This window comes from Saimiri boliviensis, chromosome 7 (genome assembly GCF_048565385.1).
Source record: "Saimiri boliviensis isolate mSaiBol1 chromosome 7, mSaiBol1.pri, whole genome shotgun sequence".
NCBI classification, from domain to species: Eukaryota; Metazoa; Chordata; class Mammalia; order Primates; family Cebidae; genus Saimiri; species Saimiri boliviensis.
Window position 1 is genome coordinate 76,898,269 of NC_133455.1, and position 16,008 is coordinate 76,914,276.

Consider the following 16,008-nt stretch of genomic DNA (forward strand, 5'->3'; position numbering starts at 1 on the left):
ATTCTTCTGCCTCAGGCTTGCGCCACCATACCCAGTTAATTTATGTATTTTTAGTAGAGACAAGTTTTCACCATATTAGCCAGGCTGGTCTCTAACTCCTGACCTCGTGATCCACCTGCCTCAGCCTCCCAAAGTGTTCAGATTACAGAGTGAGCCACCGTACCCGGCCTTCTTTTTTTTTCTTTTTTTGAGTTGGAGCCTCACTCTATTGCCCAGGCTGGGAGTGCAGTGGTGCAATCTTGGGTGGCTGGGATTACAGGCACACACCACCATGCCCCGCTAATTATTTTTGTATTTTCAGTAGAGATGGGGTTTCGCCACGTTGGTCAGGCTAGTCTCAAACTCCTGACAGGTGATCTGCCCACCTCCGCCTCCCAAAGTGCTGGAATTATAGGCATAAGCCATCACGCCCAGCCAACTTCTGCTTTTTCATAGAACTATTTGTGCACCATTTGCACTCCAGTAGTTGACTGATACAATCATTTTGGGAAGGACCAGCTACGAGAAGTTTTGTAGTAAAGACAGCCATTTTGTTAAACACCTGTTCCTTTAGTACTACTTCAGTGATACCACCATTCCACACAATGTGGACCAAACCCTAATGCACCACATATAAAAATCATTTTTATATTTTAAAGCAGTAACAATAGTGACAGAAAATGAAATATTTAAAAAACAATTTTTGAGAGCAACCATAAGAAAACTTTAAGCAACTTAGTCTCACATATAGGAGACACAACATTTGAAATAAATAGAATCTTTACTCATAATTTGTCTTTTGTAATCATTTCTTTATTGTATGAAGAAATCATCTGCATTCTTCAGTCAGTATGTAATCTGGACCACTGCAAGTTACGATTTTTAATTCTGAAAATTAAAGCTTTGATAACACGTTTTAAGAAATACATAGACAGGAAGTACCAATTGGCATTCAAGGCAAATCATTCCTGTGCTAAGTAAAACCATTTAAGAGAGAAAACTACGGAAATGAATTAATTTTAGAAAAATTAATTCAGAGTTACTCAATGATGACAAAGGAAAAAAAGTGAGATAAACTAAAAATAAACAAAATTAAATCAATAGCTATTAATTATGAGTTTAACATGGTTTTACTCTCTAAACAAAAATTTTTACATTATAAATATTTAAAATATGACTAGTGGGTAAAAAAGCATTTACAAACATATTTGCAAATGGCATTTCTCATTAATTCATTAAACAAACAGATTTCTGATGCATTGTCTTCAGCATAGATGCCTATGTTTTGTGAGCTCATCACCCTGACCACATGAACCAATTACTCCGACTATAACTGTTAGGGCAGGAGGATACACTGTGCTGTGGGTAGCTAAGCTATATTCTTTTCAGAGACTTAGAATGTGGTCCAGCAAAAATGCTGAACTACTTAATTTCTTTCTCAGAGATTTGAATGAGACACGTAAAGAGAAAGTATGTTGTTGGTAGGGTACAGAGATAAAAGCTTGGCTAGGCACGGTGGCTCACACCTGTAATCCTAGCACTTTGGGAGGCCGACGTGGGTGGATCAACTGAGGTCAGGGGTTTTAGACCATCCTGGCCAACATGGCAAAAACCCCTCTACTAAAAATACAAAAATTAGCCGGGCATGGTGGTGCATGTCTGTAATCCCAGCTACCTGGGAGGCTGAGGAGAGAGAATCGCTTGAACCTGGGAGGTGGAGGCTGCAGTGAGCCAAGATCGTGCCACTGCACTCAGGTCTGTGCAACGGGAGCAAGACTCCATCTAAAAAAAAAAGAAGAAGCTAAATAGACACAGAGAGAGAAGAAAGAAGAAAAGGAGTAGAGGCCATGAAGTAGTAGAAGACATGAGTAGCTGAAGTCATGCAGAAGAAGAAGCTATAAGAAGGCAGAATCCAGATATATAGAATTGGACATGAGATGATTAGTTAATAGAAGCAGAAGAAATACAGAAGAAACACAGAGATGTGACTTTGTAAATATTAAGCAAGGGAAAGAGAAGGAAATAAAAGACTTTTGCTACTGATATTAATCAAGCAGTTATGGATTCCAAAGGACTTTCCAGTTCCCAACTACCTTCCAGCTCCACGAAACCTATCTTTTCCTATACTCCCATAGGGCCTGGCCTTGTGGTTAGAATTCTTTCTTAGTTTTACATGAATTATTCCCTTTAGCCCCTACCGCTTTAGGTATCCGAAAGCATCTTGCTAATATACTATGTACAGGAGTTTGGACTTTATTCAGAAGAACACAGAGAATCATTTAAGGGCTTTATGTTTGTATTTCAGAAAGAGAACTCTGGGACCGGTGTAGAAAATAAACTGGAGATGGACTTGAGGCAGACCTCCACTCTCATTGACTTGGTTCAGGCATTATTGTCTCTTACCTGGTTTAAATGCCTGAACCAAGTTAGTGAGAGTGGAGAAAAGTGGGATAAAGTTATGAAGGAGGATGAATCAACAGAACTTGATTCAGCATAGATGTAATGGATGAGAGAGAAGGAAGAGTTAAGTTTGAGTCTTACTTTCTTGGTTTGGGCAACCAGATGGATGGTGATGCTTTTCATTGAGAAAGGTAATGTATGAAGAGGATCAACTCCTTTTGGGGGAAGAATATGAGGTGCCAATGAGACTTACAGGTAAAGATGTCCAATAACCAGTTGAATATTCACATCTGGATCTCAGACAAGAGCTCTGTAATTATAAGTGTGTATAAAGGCTTGACGTCATAGCTTTCAGAGATATCAAGACTACGGTTTCTTGTTTTATTCTTACCATGCTAAAGTCAGGAATACACTAAACTAGACTGTGTTAGACTAGGAAAGCTTAGAATAAGTAATTTGTTCATATCTGAATATCCTCTATACTGTATCCTAGCTATCATATTGTGTACTGTATTACTCTGTGATTGATGGGCTACCATGCCTAGGTGAAGTGATCTCTAGAGAATGGGCTATGTATAGGACTAGTCCAGCTTTAGGTATATAAGGCTAGGACTGGAAGAGAAAGTTAGGTTTCCAGAAGGTCTGATGTTGTGCATTCCAGAAGGTCTGGATATTTGGAAGGTTTAGAAACTTGTACTTTCATCTCTGAGCTAATTATTGCAAGTAATTCCTTTATGTATCCTTTAGATAAGTAAACCCAAGTGGTGTCTGTGTGGTGGTATTTCTGTTCATCTGCACCTTCTATTGATAGATATCAACATGGAGGTTATACAGAGTGGTATCAATAGATTGGCAGTAATTTAAGCGATTGGTGTGCATAGGTTCACTAAAGAGAATAAATGAAGAAAACAAGTGAGTGCGGTGGGGAACACAGCAGAGAATAGAATTCTGGGAAACATTAATAACTAAAGAGTAGGTGAAAGAAAAGATTAAGAGGAGAATAAGTAAATGTGATAAAATCAGAGGGTCTGAACAAGTAAAAAGATAGACTGAATAACATTTGTATTTCATCATTAAACTAAGAGCTATTTCAGAATGACAGAGAAATTCTCTTATTACACATAAATACATACTTATTGTTAAATAGATATATTTTCAAAAAGATTCATAACAAGGACTCAAAAAAAGACATGGATTTCCTAATTTTTCAACTAGAAGGTTAAACACCAGGATACAACTCGCTAATAATTCTGTTACAAGTTAATAAAAGACGGCATTAGTCATGACTACAACTTTAAGAGTTCTCTTTTCTAACACCTATTTAAAACATTTACTCAAAACTAATGTGTGCCAGGCATGGTTTACCTACAATATTTCATTTAACCTCACAACTATCCCATGAAGCAGGCACTTTTGTTTTCTATTAAAGCTATGGAGAGGTTAAGTAGTAAAGATTAGTGAAGATTAGAGAGGTTAAATAAGGTGCTAGAGTCACTCAGGCAGTAACCAACAGAGCTCAGATTCAAACTAGAGCTTTCCAACTTCAGAGTCTGAGGCTTAACTACCATGTAATAATGCTCTGAAAGCATTATTTACGGTAATAAAAGGCTAAATTTATCAGGCATTTATTAATGTAATTTTCAATGAAGACAAATTTTATAGCCACAGAGGAGTTTTATACCCACACCAGCACTTACAGGTGTGCTACAATTTTTAAAGCATTTCTTGAGATACTTGAGAACAAAAATATGTATGTGAATGTTTGTTTTTGCTACTAAACAAAAAATTGTTCAGTTCTTTGAAATGCTAACTCTTAACTTTAGCTGATTTCTTAACTTGTAGACTAAAAAGCTATTTTTACCTGTGGTAACTTGCTTGGCTTTGGCATAAAGCCATGCATTGTTTCTGGGGCAGTATAATCTCTCTTGGCATGTGTACATAAAAGGTTATTGTGAATTTATTTTAAAGAAATGTACAGAATACTAGATATAGGTACTTGCTACATCTTTTTTTTTTTTTTTTTTTTTTTTTGAGACAAAGTCTCACTCCCTTGCCCAGGTTGGAGTGCAGTGGCGTGACTTTGGCTCACTGTAATGCCTGCCTCCAGGGTTCAAGCAATTCTCCTGTCTCAGCCTCTTGAGTAGCTGGGACTACTACAATGCTCGGCTAATTTTTGTATTTTTAGTAGAGACAGGATTTCACCATTTTGGTCAGGCTGGTCTTGAACTTCTGACCTCAGGTGATCCACTTGCCTCAGCTTCCCAAAGTGCTGGGATTACAGGTGTGAGCCGCCTGGCCACTACATCTTAATTTTAAAATTTGTCTTTTCAAATCATTGTAAATATAGTTTTTAATCAATGAATTCCAATTGCATGTCCTTAACTCTGAATAGAGATGTAAAAGATTCTAAAGATGATTTTGAGTTAATCATGCCAAAGTTACCAATAATAAAAAATCCAAAATAAAAGTTGGCCACCGAGTGAAAGACAGAGAATTTGATTCTAGATCACTAGCCCAATTATTAAAGCATAATTTTTGGCTAGGTGTGGTGGCTCATGCCTGTAATCCCAGCACTTTGGGAGGTCAAGGTGGGTGGATCACTTGAGGTTAGGAGTTCCAGATCAGCCTGGCCAACATGGTGAAACCCCATTTCTACTAAAAATACAAACAAACAAACAAACAAACACAAAAAACAAAAAAAAAGTACCTCATTTTTACCAGCTCCCTGAGACCTCAAGAATAATGTCTGCCATATATTCCATTTGATTTTTTTTTTTTTTTTTTTTTTTGCTAAATTTACAGGTTTTCAGAAATAAAGCTTATGCCATAGGAGCTGTCAAGTTTCCCAGAAGTTGGGTAATAGGCACAAATGATCAAAATTACTGTCCTGGGCGCTCCCTGCTATTACGTCATCTGCTCCATTTCTCCATCCTTGCTTTGCTTCTTAGCAGAAGGAAAAGAATAAAATAATTTAGTTTACAAGGTATCTCTGTTACAGCCAAACAGTGCTGCCCGTTGACAATCTCATGGCTCACTGTCTTCCATCCTGTAAAGGTGTCATAAGCTCAGCTGTCCGAAGGTGTAGGTTTCTTCATCTCTGCCGTTTCTGGTTTTTCCTCCATCATTTTTCTGCTTTCTGACCAATAGCTGCGAAATGTCTTGGGAGCAAAAGTAGACCAACCTGGATGTTGGAGAAATACAGATGAAGATCTTTCTGTTTGGCCTCACATTTATTTGGCACTTCAGACCTAATGAAGGCTTTTATGTACTGTATCTGTGCCTTATTTGAGCCTCAAAACCTCTGGTTTTATAATAATAGGGTATTCATTCAACAAGTATGTTCTTATTACCTACTATATGCCAGACGCTGTTCTAGGTGCTGGAGATACAACAGGATACAAATTAAGATTTAAAAGGAAGAAGAAGCGGCCGCCCAACTCTTCCGAAACTCCTCTCTTTTAGCTGGGAGCACCTGCCAATAAAAAGGCCGGGACAGATCTCACAGCTCCTGGTAGGTGATTGGAGGAATTTTGGCTTTTACTTTGAGTGAGATGGGAAGCCAGCGAAAGGCGTGGAGCAGAGGGTAGTTTCATTTTACGGATTAGGAAAATGAGAGGCTACCCCACGGTAAGTGCACCAGTTGAGCTTAAAGAAAAAAAAAAATTAACAGGAGGTAGTCACTGATTTGGGGCCACTAGTCCAGATATTCGAAATGAAGTGGGAGGAGATACGTTAAGATTAATCCACAGGGAAGCAAATTATTTACATCGAAATACAATTTAACACAAACATACGCAAAGACACATGCCAAGGAGTACTCGGGGCCTGTGTTTAGGCACTTGTTAAAGAAAACGAAGCGAATCCCGATACCGCAAACCCGGTCTTTAGCCTACTTTATGCCGGGGGTGGGGCTAGGGGTGTGGGGAAATCGCTGCCCACCCGGAACCCTGCTTGCCCCGAGCATGGCCACGCCCCCAACACGCCCCGCCGACGGCCTGCCGTCGGGGTTGGCCGCGGCGGTGGCGGAGGCCACGGTGCCCGGAAGTGCAGCTGACGTGTCCCGGCAGCGCTCGGAATTGTGGGCGACTCGACTAATGGCGTCGGCGAGTTTTAGGGGCCTAGGGAGCTGGCGCTGAAGCTTTTTGCCAGCTTGGCTGGTGACACCCGGTGTGGCTGGGCCCGCGGCAGCGGAGGGACCTGCCCGCCTTGTGGGTTCCTCGGCCAGAGTCGGCGGAGCCTAGTGGGGCGGGGTGACTGCGGGGACGCCTCCGAGAGAAGCCGGAGGTGTTGCGGAGAGGCTGCTGGGGAACGCTCGAGCAAGCTCCGGGTTCGCAGCCCAGGGCCCCGCGGAGCCCCTGCAGGGACCAAGAAGCGGACTGCGGAAGGGCCAGAGACGCCGGGAGGGAGCTGCCGGTGGCCCCAAGGAGCTGACAGTGCCGGAGCTTGTTTGTACCTCTCCGAAATTGGTTGGGATCTTGGAGGATCATGTCCGGCACCAGTAGCCCCGAGGCGGTGAAGAAGCTGCTGGAGAATATGCAGAGCGACTTGCGTGCCTTGTCACTGGAGTGCAAGAAGAAATTCCCACCTGTCAAGGAGGTAAGCTTCAGGCAACGTCAGGCGAAGGGACTGTGAGCATGCCTGGTCCTGTTAGATACAGTGCTTCGCCCCAGTTTCCAGTCCTGTGTAATTTTCATTCGGTTCTCCCCTTTCCAGATTTGTGAGTCGGTGGGTTGTTTCACAAGGGCTTTTTATAGTTTCCACTGGAGAGGGCTGGGGCACTTTGATTTTCTCCCCTCTCCTGCCCTCCCCGTTTAGGAGTGAAGTCTCAGTCAGTTAATCCAGCTAGGTATACTGTACACTAGCCTCTTCTGGCCTTTTTCTTATTCGAAACTGGCCAAGCCAAAATTGAAAAACTTAACGTCTGTTTGTTGCTCCCCCAAAGGAATATTTACCTACTGTGTTGAAACCTGTACTCCTCACGTTTACGGCATATCGCTGCATTGGAAACACTTTTCCTTCTGGCATATATCAGTGGAAACACATAGCTCTGTATACATCCTTTAATGTGTTAAACTATTCAGAGCCACCTAATTTATTAGGAATATTAAAGATCCGCAGAATCATGTTAACCCTTGTTATGAGCAGTGCTGTAGTGGGAAGTTGGGCTTGCAGTCAAAGCAAATACAACTGAATTTAAGTTCTAGCAGTAAATTTTAAACTCTCTGAGCTTCAGGGTTTTTTTTTTGTTTGTTTTCAGCTGTAAAAGAGGGTTAAAGGGTGGTTTTGTATTATGTATGGGAAAGATGTAAGAGGAAAAGGGTATTATTAAAGAGACGCCAGTTAATAATACATGGAAATTAAATTCTTCAAATAGGGGCCGGGCGCGGTGGCTCAAGCCTGTAATCCCAGCACTTTGGGAGGCCGAGGCGGGTGGATCACGAGGTCGAGAGATCTAGACCAACCTGGTCAACATGGTGAAACCCCGTCTCTACTAAAAATACAAAAAATTAGCTGGGCATGGTGGCGCGTGCCTGTAATCCCAGCTACTCAGGAGGCTGAGGCAGAAGAATTGCCTGAACCCAGGAGGCGGAGGTTGCGGTGAGCCGAGATCGCGCCATTGCACTCCAGCCTGGGTAACAAGAGCGAAACTCCGTCTCAAATAAATAAATAAATAAATAAATAAATAAATAAATAAATAAATAAATTCTTCAAATAGTTGTTGAGTTGAAATGCTTAACATTTGGTTACTGTTTGTTTTGTCTCTTAAAATGCCATTTTAATTCGCTAAAAAGAAAAACAACAACAAAAAACAGGGCTGGCGCGGTGGCTCACACCTGTAATCCCCGCACTTTGGGAGGCTGAGGCGGGCGAATCACGAGGTCAGGAGTTTGAGACCAGCCTGGCCAACACAGTGAAACCCCTTCTCTACCAAAAATATAAAAATGAGCTGGGCGTGGTGGCGGGCGCCTGTAATCTCAACTACTCAGGAGGCTGAGGCAGGAGAATCACCTGAACCCGGGAGGCGGAGGTTGCAGTGAGCCGACATCGTGCTACTGTACTTCAGCCTGGGCAACAGAGTGAGACTGAAAAAAAAAAAAAAAAAACCCAAAAAACTACAAAAATAAATAAATAGCCTCTGCTCAGGTTTTTTCTCATTTTTGAAATAGGTCTGCAGTATTATTCTAAAGGTAATTATTTTATTTTTATTTCTATTAAGTGTGGTTTGATTTTCCTGCAGTTTCATTTACTATTTGCCCTAAAAATTCACCAAGGGTTTTCAGATTTGCATACTTATTTAAATGTTGTACCTTTATTATTATGAAGATTCTGTAATTAGAACTTGACCAATAAATTTTGGGTTTTAGGCTTGTGAGGAATATTAACTTTTCTGTAATTGCATTGGTTTTATCAGTCTTCAACAAACTCCATCTTGTATTTCTTTAGTAAATTTTAAGTAGATAAATGGTTTCCAATGATGGAAACCAGATGTGCCACTTTTGGAAAGATGGCTGTTACAAAATGTTTTATTTCACATAGTCAATAGTTTGTTTTGATAATTGATTTTCATTATTTTTTATGTCCTCTGTTGAAAGTTATAACAAGTAAATCCAAAGAATTAGGCTGTTTCAGAGAACTTTAAAGAATTAAGTTTTAATTGTAAGGGAAATGCTCTCATTCAGAAAATTACAAAAAAATATTTTGTAATTTCAGCAATAATTTATAAAACTGACTTCACAGTTCTAATCATTCATACGGAACTGTGGTTCCTCTACAGGCTGTTGTGGTCTAGCTTGGGAATATAATTGCCATTTATTAATTTTTTTTGTTTTTTGTTTTTGGACATAGGGTCTCACTCTGTGGCCCAGGGTAGAGTGCAGTGATGTGATCTACAACCTTGAACTCCCGGCTCAGGTGATTCTCCCACCTCAGCCTCCCAAGTTTTGGGGACAGGTGCATACCACCACGATAGGCTTTTTACACACACACGCACACACGTGCACATGCACACACGCACAATTTTTTTTTTTTTTTTTTTTTTATGGAGTCGGGGTTTCCAGCAGGCTTGTCTCCTGAATTGGGCTTAGGCGATCCACCCAGCTCTGCCTCACAAAGTGCTGGGATTACAGGCGTGAACCACGGTGCTCTGCTGAAAGCTGCTGGAGGATCCCTTGAGCCCAGGCCATCGAGGCTGCAGTGAGCGGTGCTCATGCCACTGTACTCCAGCCTGGGAGACAGACCAAGACCCTGTCGCAAAACAAACTAACAAAAAAGCTTACAAGTTTTTACTTGAACACTGGCTAGAGAGATATTTTGTGATTGCACCTAGTCTTTGAGATAATAACAAAAGTAATTCTTGTAATTATCTCTGATAAATAATTTTGTATATGGTACATGTCTGTAAGAATTAAATGAAAGCTTTTTGATTTCTGAGCCAATGATGGGCACTACTTTAGGAATTGAAAAATGATCTTGACTTTGTCATGGGTTTAAAACAAAGACAGAGCCATTAGCCTAATTATGATGATGTTTTAGGACAGACCTTAGATTTTCAAGAAATATTTTGGCTGAATTAAATTTTCCCTGTTAACTTAATGGGAGTGCCAAGTTTTGGCTTTTGTTCTTCAAGAAACTACTGGTAAGAGTTTGGTTTTATTTTTCTCTTTGGATGCTAAATAAACTTTAAGGCAAAGTCTAAGAAACGATTCCATCTATAGACTGGTTTGCTAGTTAACACTCTCCCAGTGTCTTCACAGGCGTTATCTGGAATATACTCATTCCGAACTATTTAAAGGCTACTTAATGTAATACAGTTCTAATTACATATGTGCTTTGGAACGTATGTCTCCTTCCCCAGTCCTTTTAAAAAAAGGTAGCATGAAATGAGACATTTTATATTTAGTCTTTATTTCAAATTTTTAGTTATTTCCACCTTTTATGGCCATAGAGCTTGGCTATTATTTTATTTATGTATTTATGTATGTATGTATTTTGAGACAGGATCTAACTTTCACCTAGGCGGGAAGTGCAGTGGCAGGATCTTGGCTCACTGCAGCCTTGACCTCCTAGACTCAAGTGATTCTCTCACCTCAGCCTCCTGAGTAGCTGGGGCTACAGGTGCATGCCACTATACACTGCTGATTTTTGTATTTTTTTTGTAGAGACAGGGTCTCACCATGTTGCCCAGGCTGGTCTCCAACTCCTGTGATCAAGCAGTCTGTCCACCTTGGCCTCCCAGAGTGCTAGGATTATAGGCGTATCCCCAGGCTAGCCATGTAATTCTTCTTTAAAATTAATAATAAGTTGGATTTAAAGATTTCAAATCTGTTAGAAAATGAATGAAAGAGTATTGATAAAGGATAGTGCCTTATTTACTGACATTTACTTACTGTCTTTCGATTTCTACATAGGTTTTTTACCGTACTTTTTTTTTTTTTTTTTTTTGAGACGGAGTTTCACTCTTGTTACCCAAGCTGGAGTGCAATGGCATGATCTCAGCTCACCACAACCTCCACCTCCTGGGTTCGGGCAATTCTCCTGCCTCAGCCTCCTGAGTAGCTGGGATTACAGGCACGTGCCACCATGCCCAGCTAATTTTTTGTATTTTTAGTAGAGACGGGGTTTCACCATGTTGACCAGGATGGTCTCGATTTCTTGACCTCGTGATCCACCCACCTTGGCCTCCCAAAGTGCTGGGATTACAGCCGTGAGCCACCGTGCCTGGCCCTACCGTACTATTTTCATTTATTACTCTATCCTTTGTATATTAAATTGTTGTTGTAGTGGTTATGATTTTATTCTGTCATTTTATAATAAAAGTAGTGATTAGATTATTGCTGATATTATCAGCAATAAACCTCTTCCTCTTTTTTTCTATTTTTCTTAGTTCTTACATATAAATCTTCATATTTTAGCAGCATAACTTTTTTAGTACAACTGTACTACCCAATTTGGGAATATTTGTATGAAATTTTTTTCTTTGCCTTAAAAATTACTTTGAAGCATTCTATAATCAGTTCTATGTAATTGATATTCAGTGGTCTTCAGAGGAAGAGGCCTCTGAAGCCTTATAAGAACTTTTTGATTATTTCCTATTTGCAGGCACAGCTGTGGGAGATCTCACACTGGAAGTTGGAGGAGGGGTGTCACTCCTAGCAGAGGAAATAGCACATGTTGTTAGTATTCCATGTAAAATAATTTTTTTTATTTTTGAGACAGAGTTTTACTCTTATCGACCAGGCTGGAGTACAGTGGCATGGTCTCCGCTCACTGCATCCTCCGCCTTCCGGGTTCAAGTAATTCTTCTGCTTCAGCCTCCCAAGCATTGGAATTATAGGCACTCACCACCACGCCCAGCTAATTTTTGTTTTGTTTAGTGGAGATGGGGTTTTACCATTTTGGCCAGGCTGCCGGTCTTGAACCCCTTACCTCAGGTGATCCACTCACCTAGGCCTTCCAAAGTGCTGAGGTTATAGGCCTGAGGTACTGTACCCAGCTCGTGAAATAAATTTTATACTGAAGATGACTGGAACTATTAGAACTTTTTTTTTCTTTTTTGAGACAGAGTCTTGTTCTGTCACCAGGCTGGAGTGCAGTGGCCCGATCTTGGCTCACTGCAGCCTCTGCCTCCTGGGTTCAAGTGATTCTCCTGCCTCAGCCTCCTGAGTTGCTGGGACTACAGGCATGTGCCACCACACCCAGCTAATTTTTGTATTTTTAGTAGAGATGGAGTTTCACCATGTTGGCCTTGATGGTCTCCATCTCCTGACCTCATGATCCACTCATCTTGGTCTCCCAAAGTGCTGGGATTACAGGTGTAAGCCACCAGACTCTGCCAGAGCTTTTTGAAAGAGAGTAATATGATCAAATTGATATTTAGTAGCTTTGCCTTGACCTTTGGTAGGAAGAGTTAGAGGGTATTGAGATTGAAGCAAAGAGAGCAAAGTCTACAAAATGTTGACTCTCTGTATTTAAACAGTAGTGGACATAGACAGAAGGTTGCTTGCATTGTGTTAGACCAGGCGTCCCCAAACTACGGCCTGTGGGCTGCATGCGGCCCCCTGAGGCCATTTATCCGGCCCCCCGCCACACTTCAGGAAGGGGCACCTCTTTCATTGGTGATCAGTGAGAGGAGCACAGTATGTGGCGGCCCTCCAACGGTCTGAGGGACAGTGAACTGGCCCCGTGTAAAAAGCTTGGGGACGCCTGTGTTAGACAGTAGTGAAAGAGAGAGTATAGATTGAAAGGTAAAAATTACCAAGGCATGGTAACCTCTTATATAATGGAGAGAGAGAAATGTGTGATGCCTCCCAGGTTTCTGGCTGGGAAAACTAGGTGGATCACTAAGAGAAGAAATAAAAGAGAAGGAAATGTTTTAGGGGAAAATGAGCAGTCATTATATATATATATGTATTTATATATAGAAAGAGAGAGAGAGAGACAGACAGACAGACAGACACGGACACACAGAGTCTTGCTCTGTTGCCCAGGCTGGAGTGCCGTGGCACAATCTCAGCTGACTGCAACCTCTGCCTCCCAGGTTCAAACAATTCTCCTGCCTCAGCCTTCCGGGTAGCTGGGATCACAGGTGCATGCCACCATACCTGGCTAATTTTTGTATCAGTAGAGAAGGGATTTCACCATGTTGGCCAGCCTAGTCTGGAACTCCTGACCTCAGATGATCCGCCCATCTCAGCCTCCCAAGGTGCTGAGATTACAGGTGTGAGCCACTGTGCCCAGCCAAGTAGTCATTATATTAAGCTTAGGATTTATGTGTGACATCCAAGTGGAACTGACCAGTAGGTGTTCGGAAATTATGGTTTTGCTCCTAAGAGGGAGGTCTAGAATTTCAAATTTAGGCGTATCAGTTTATAATTAATATTAGAAATCATAGAAGTGGATGAAATGGGCCCGGAAATGTGTATGTATAGAGTGAAAATATCAGGATTGGAAAAGGAACTTTGGGAAACAACAACATTAAAGAAAAAGGCTGCTGGGCAGACTATGGTTAAAGATACAGGAGAGAAGGGGAAAAGTTGTTAGAGGAAGATCCTTGAAAAAAACTGAAGTGTCAGTGGCATAAGTATATGAACAGGATTTCAGTCTGAGAAAGGACACATTATCTTCTGACTGAAGAAGGACAAAGGAAAAACTGGGTTTGAATGTGACAAATTTGAAAGAAGAGAGCAACAAGTTATAGGTAGTTTGGTCTGTGGCCTCTGCTTTCTTAGTAGGATAGTAAACAAGCTTGTTGAAGTAGAGGGTGGGAAGTTTGAGGAGAGCAGTGGATCACTTTGGAGAAGTGGAGGAGAAATTGTCTTGGAACACCTAGGAGTCTTAGCAGGAAGAGTGGTTGATATGATGATGGATTGTGAAATCTAGGTAGGAGTCCCAAAGAAGGAAAACCAATAGTTTGGACTGACTGGAAGATCATGGGAGGATTAAAGGCTAACCGCATGTATTTCATCAAAGAGCAGTGGGTTTGGGGAGTGTGCGAGCTAGGACAGGAGTTGAGACAGTAGTGGGAATACTGCATTTCAGATTGCCCAGTGGTAGAGGATGTTGAGGTCCAGGTAATGGGTGGTAGAAGAGTAATGAGAAAGAAGCTCATTTAAGTTGAGGTGGTCAGAATTAGGGTATTGGATAGATTTCATTTCTCTCTTTTTAAATGATGCAGAATCAGTAAGGGTATAAATAATTTAAGTGCAGATAGTCTTCCCAGGCTGTGTACTTTAAGTTTCCTGTTGCCCATTCAGGCCTGATAGAAATTGGTTGGCAGAAAAACAGCAAAGGTGTCTTGTGATAGAGTTCCTCAGAATCCAGGTGTTTTTCTTTGTTAACTGGCTGGGAGACCCCTGATGAAAGAGATGCCTTCTACTTACTGTGACAGGATTTGCCATTTAACCAGATATTTGCAGACTGTGACTCATGTCATTGGCTCTCCTGGTTGGGTTAATACATCATTTGCACGACCTTATGACAGTGAAGATGAGGGCTTGATAATCTGTACATGCTTACTTGGGATCTGTTTTGGTTTAGCAGTTTGTAATGTATTGTGGTTTTTTCCTCTTGACATTGTATTCTTTCTCCTGTAAGCATAATAAATATATGCTTTATATATTGAAATCAATAAGCTGAAATAAATGTACTTTGGTGACAGAAAAAATAAGACATTTTCTCTAACTTATAAACCAGAAAGGAAGACATATTTCAAAATTTGACTTATTTTTTTTAGTTTAAGTATAGCTTAATATTTTCAACCATGTATAAAGTAGAAGATTTTGCTGTTACTATTATAATTTAACAGAAATTTATGAGTCTCCTAAAAAAGCACAGCAGGGAACACAGAAATAATTGAGAAATTGCTTTTATTCTCAGGAAGTTAACTCAAGGTTGAATAAAATGTTGCCTTCACATTAGGCTAGGAACTTTGCATCCTTAGATTCTAATGCAACGTGCTGTATTAAATATTTATTTTACAGATGAGGAAGCTGGCTTAGACAGGTTTAGTAATTTGCGTAAGGTAGTAAAGATGGAAAATGGTGGAAATGGGATTTGAGTCCATGTGAATCCATCCGTAACTCCTCTCTGGTTTTCCGTTATACCATGCTGCGCATGCCTTTACAACTTGCTTGTTTTTGTTGTTCTCATTTGTTTACCTTGCTTCATTATTTGTTACTGTTGATTATTTCCATCATGGAATCCTCTAGTTTTGTGTTTTGTGACATTGTACTTCCCTGTTTCTCCTCTCAGTATTCCACCTCCTTTTCTTTTTTCCAGGCTGGAGTGCAGTCGGCCATATTAGCTTACTGCAGCCTCTGCCTCCCAAACGCAAATGATCCTCCCACCTCAGCCTCCTAAGTAGCTGGACCTATATGGACATGCCACCACGGCTGGCAAATTTTTATATTTTTCATAGTAACAGGGTTTTACCATTTTGCCTGGGCTGGTCTCAAACCCCTGAACTTAAGCATTCTACCTACCATAGCCTCCAAAAGTGCTGGGATTACAGGCATGAGCCACTGTGCCTGGTCATCCTTTTCTTTACATACAACTAAGTGTCTCCCAGGTTCTGTCTTCAGATCTTCCCTTTCTCCATGTTGACCCTCCTGGCGTCTTTCTTTTCTGTCACTCTGGTCTTGCTATGAAGCTGATGACTCTTAAATCTACTTCACTCATTCTGTTCCCTTTACTGAGCAAAGATCTGCATTTCCAGCTGCCCATCAGACACATTTAGAATATTTTTCACATGCTTCAGAGAACTCCTTTTTTTTTTTTTTGAGACGGAGTTTCGCTCTTGTTACCTAGGCTGGAGTGCAATGGCATGATCTCAGCTCACTGCAACCTCTGCCTCCCGGGTTCAAGCAATTTTCCTGCCTCAGCCTCCTGAGTAGCTGCGATTTACACATACGTGCCACCACGCCTGGCTGATTTTGTATTTTTAGTGGAGATGGGGTTTCTCCCTGTTGGTCAGGCTGGTCTCGAACTCCTGACCTCAGGTGATCTGCCCACCTCAGCCTTCCAAGTGCTAGGATTATAGGTATGAGCCACCACGCCCGACCTCATGTTATGGCTTCTAAAGCCCTTTTGCTGTTTTGGAATTGCCTCCCCTCATCTTTCTATCTTTTTTAT

General features: G+C 41.1%; 1 protein-coding gene across 2 annotated transcripts in view; it reads left to right on the forward strand.

Annotated features, from left to right (window-relative positions):
- The first annotated feature begins 6,433 nt into the window (after positions 1-6,433).
- Positions 6,434-16,008, forward strand: part of MON2 (MON2 homolog, regulator of endosome-to-Golgi trafficking) — a 137,191-nt gene continuing 127,616 nt past the window's right edge. For both annotated transcript variants that reach the window (XM_003926513.4, XM_003926512.4), the window contains exon 1: positions 6,434-6,975. In XM_003926513.4, coding sequence (XP_003926562.1) covers positions 6,865-6,975 — 111 coding nt within the window. In that variant the 5' untranslated portion in view covers positions 6,434-6,864. The remainder of the gene's footprint in view (positions 6,976-16,008) is intronic.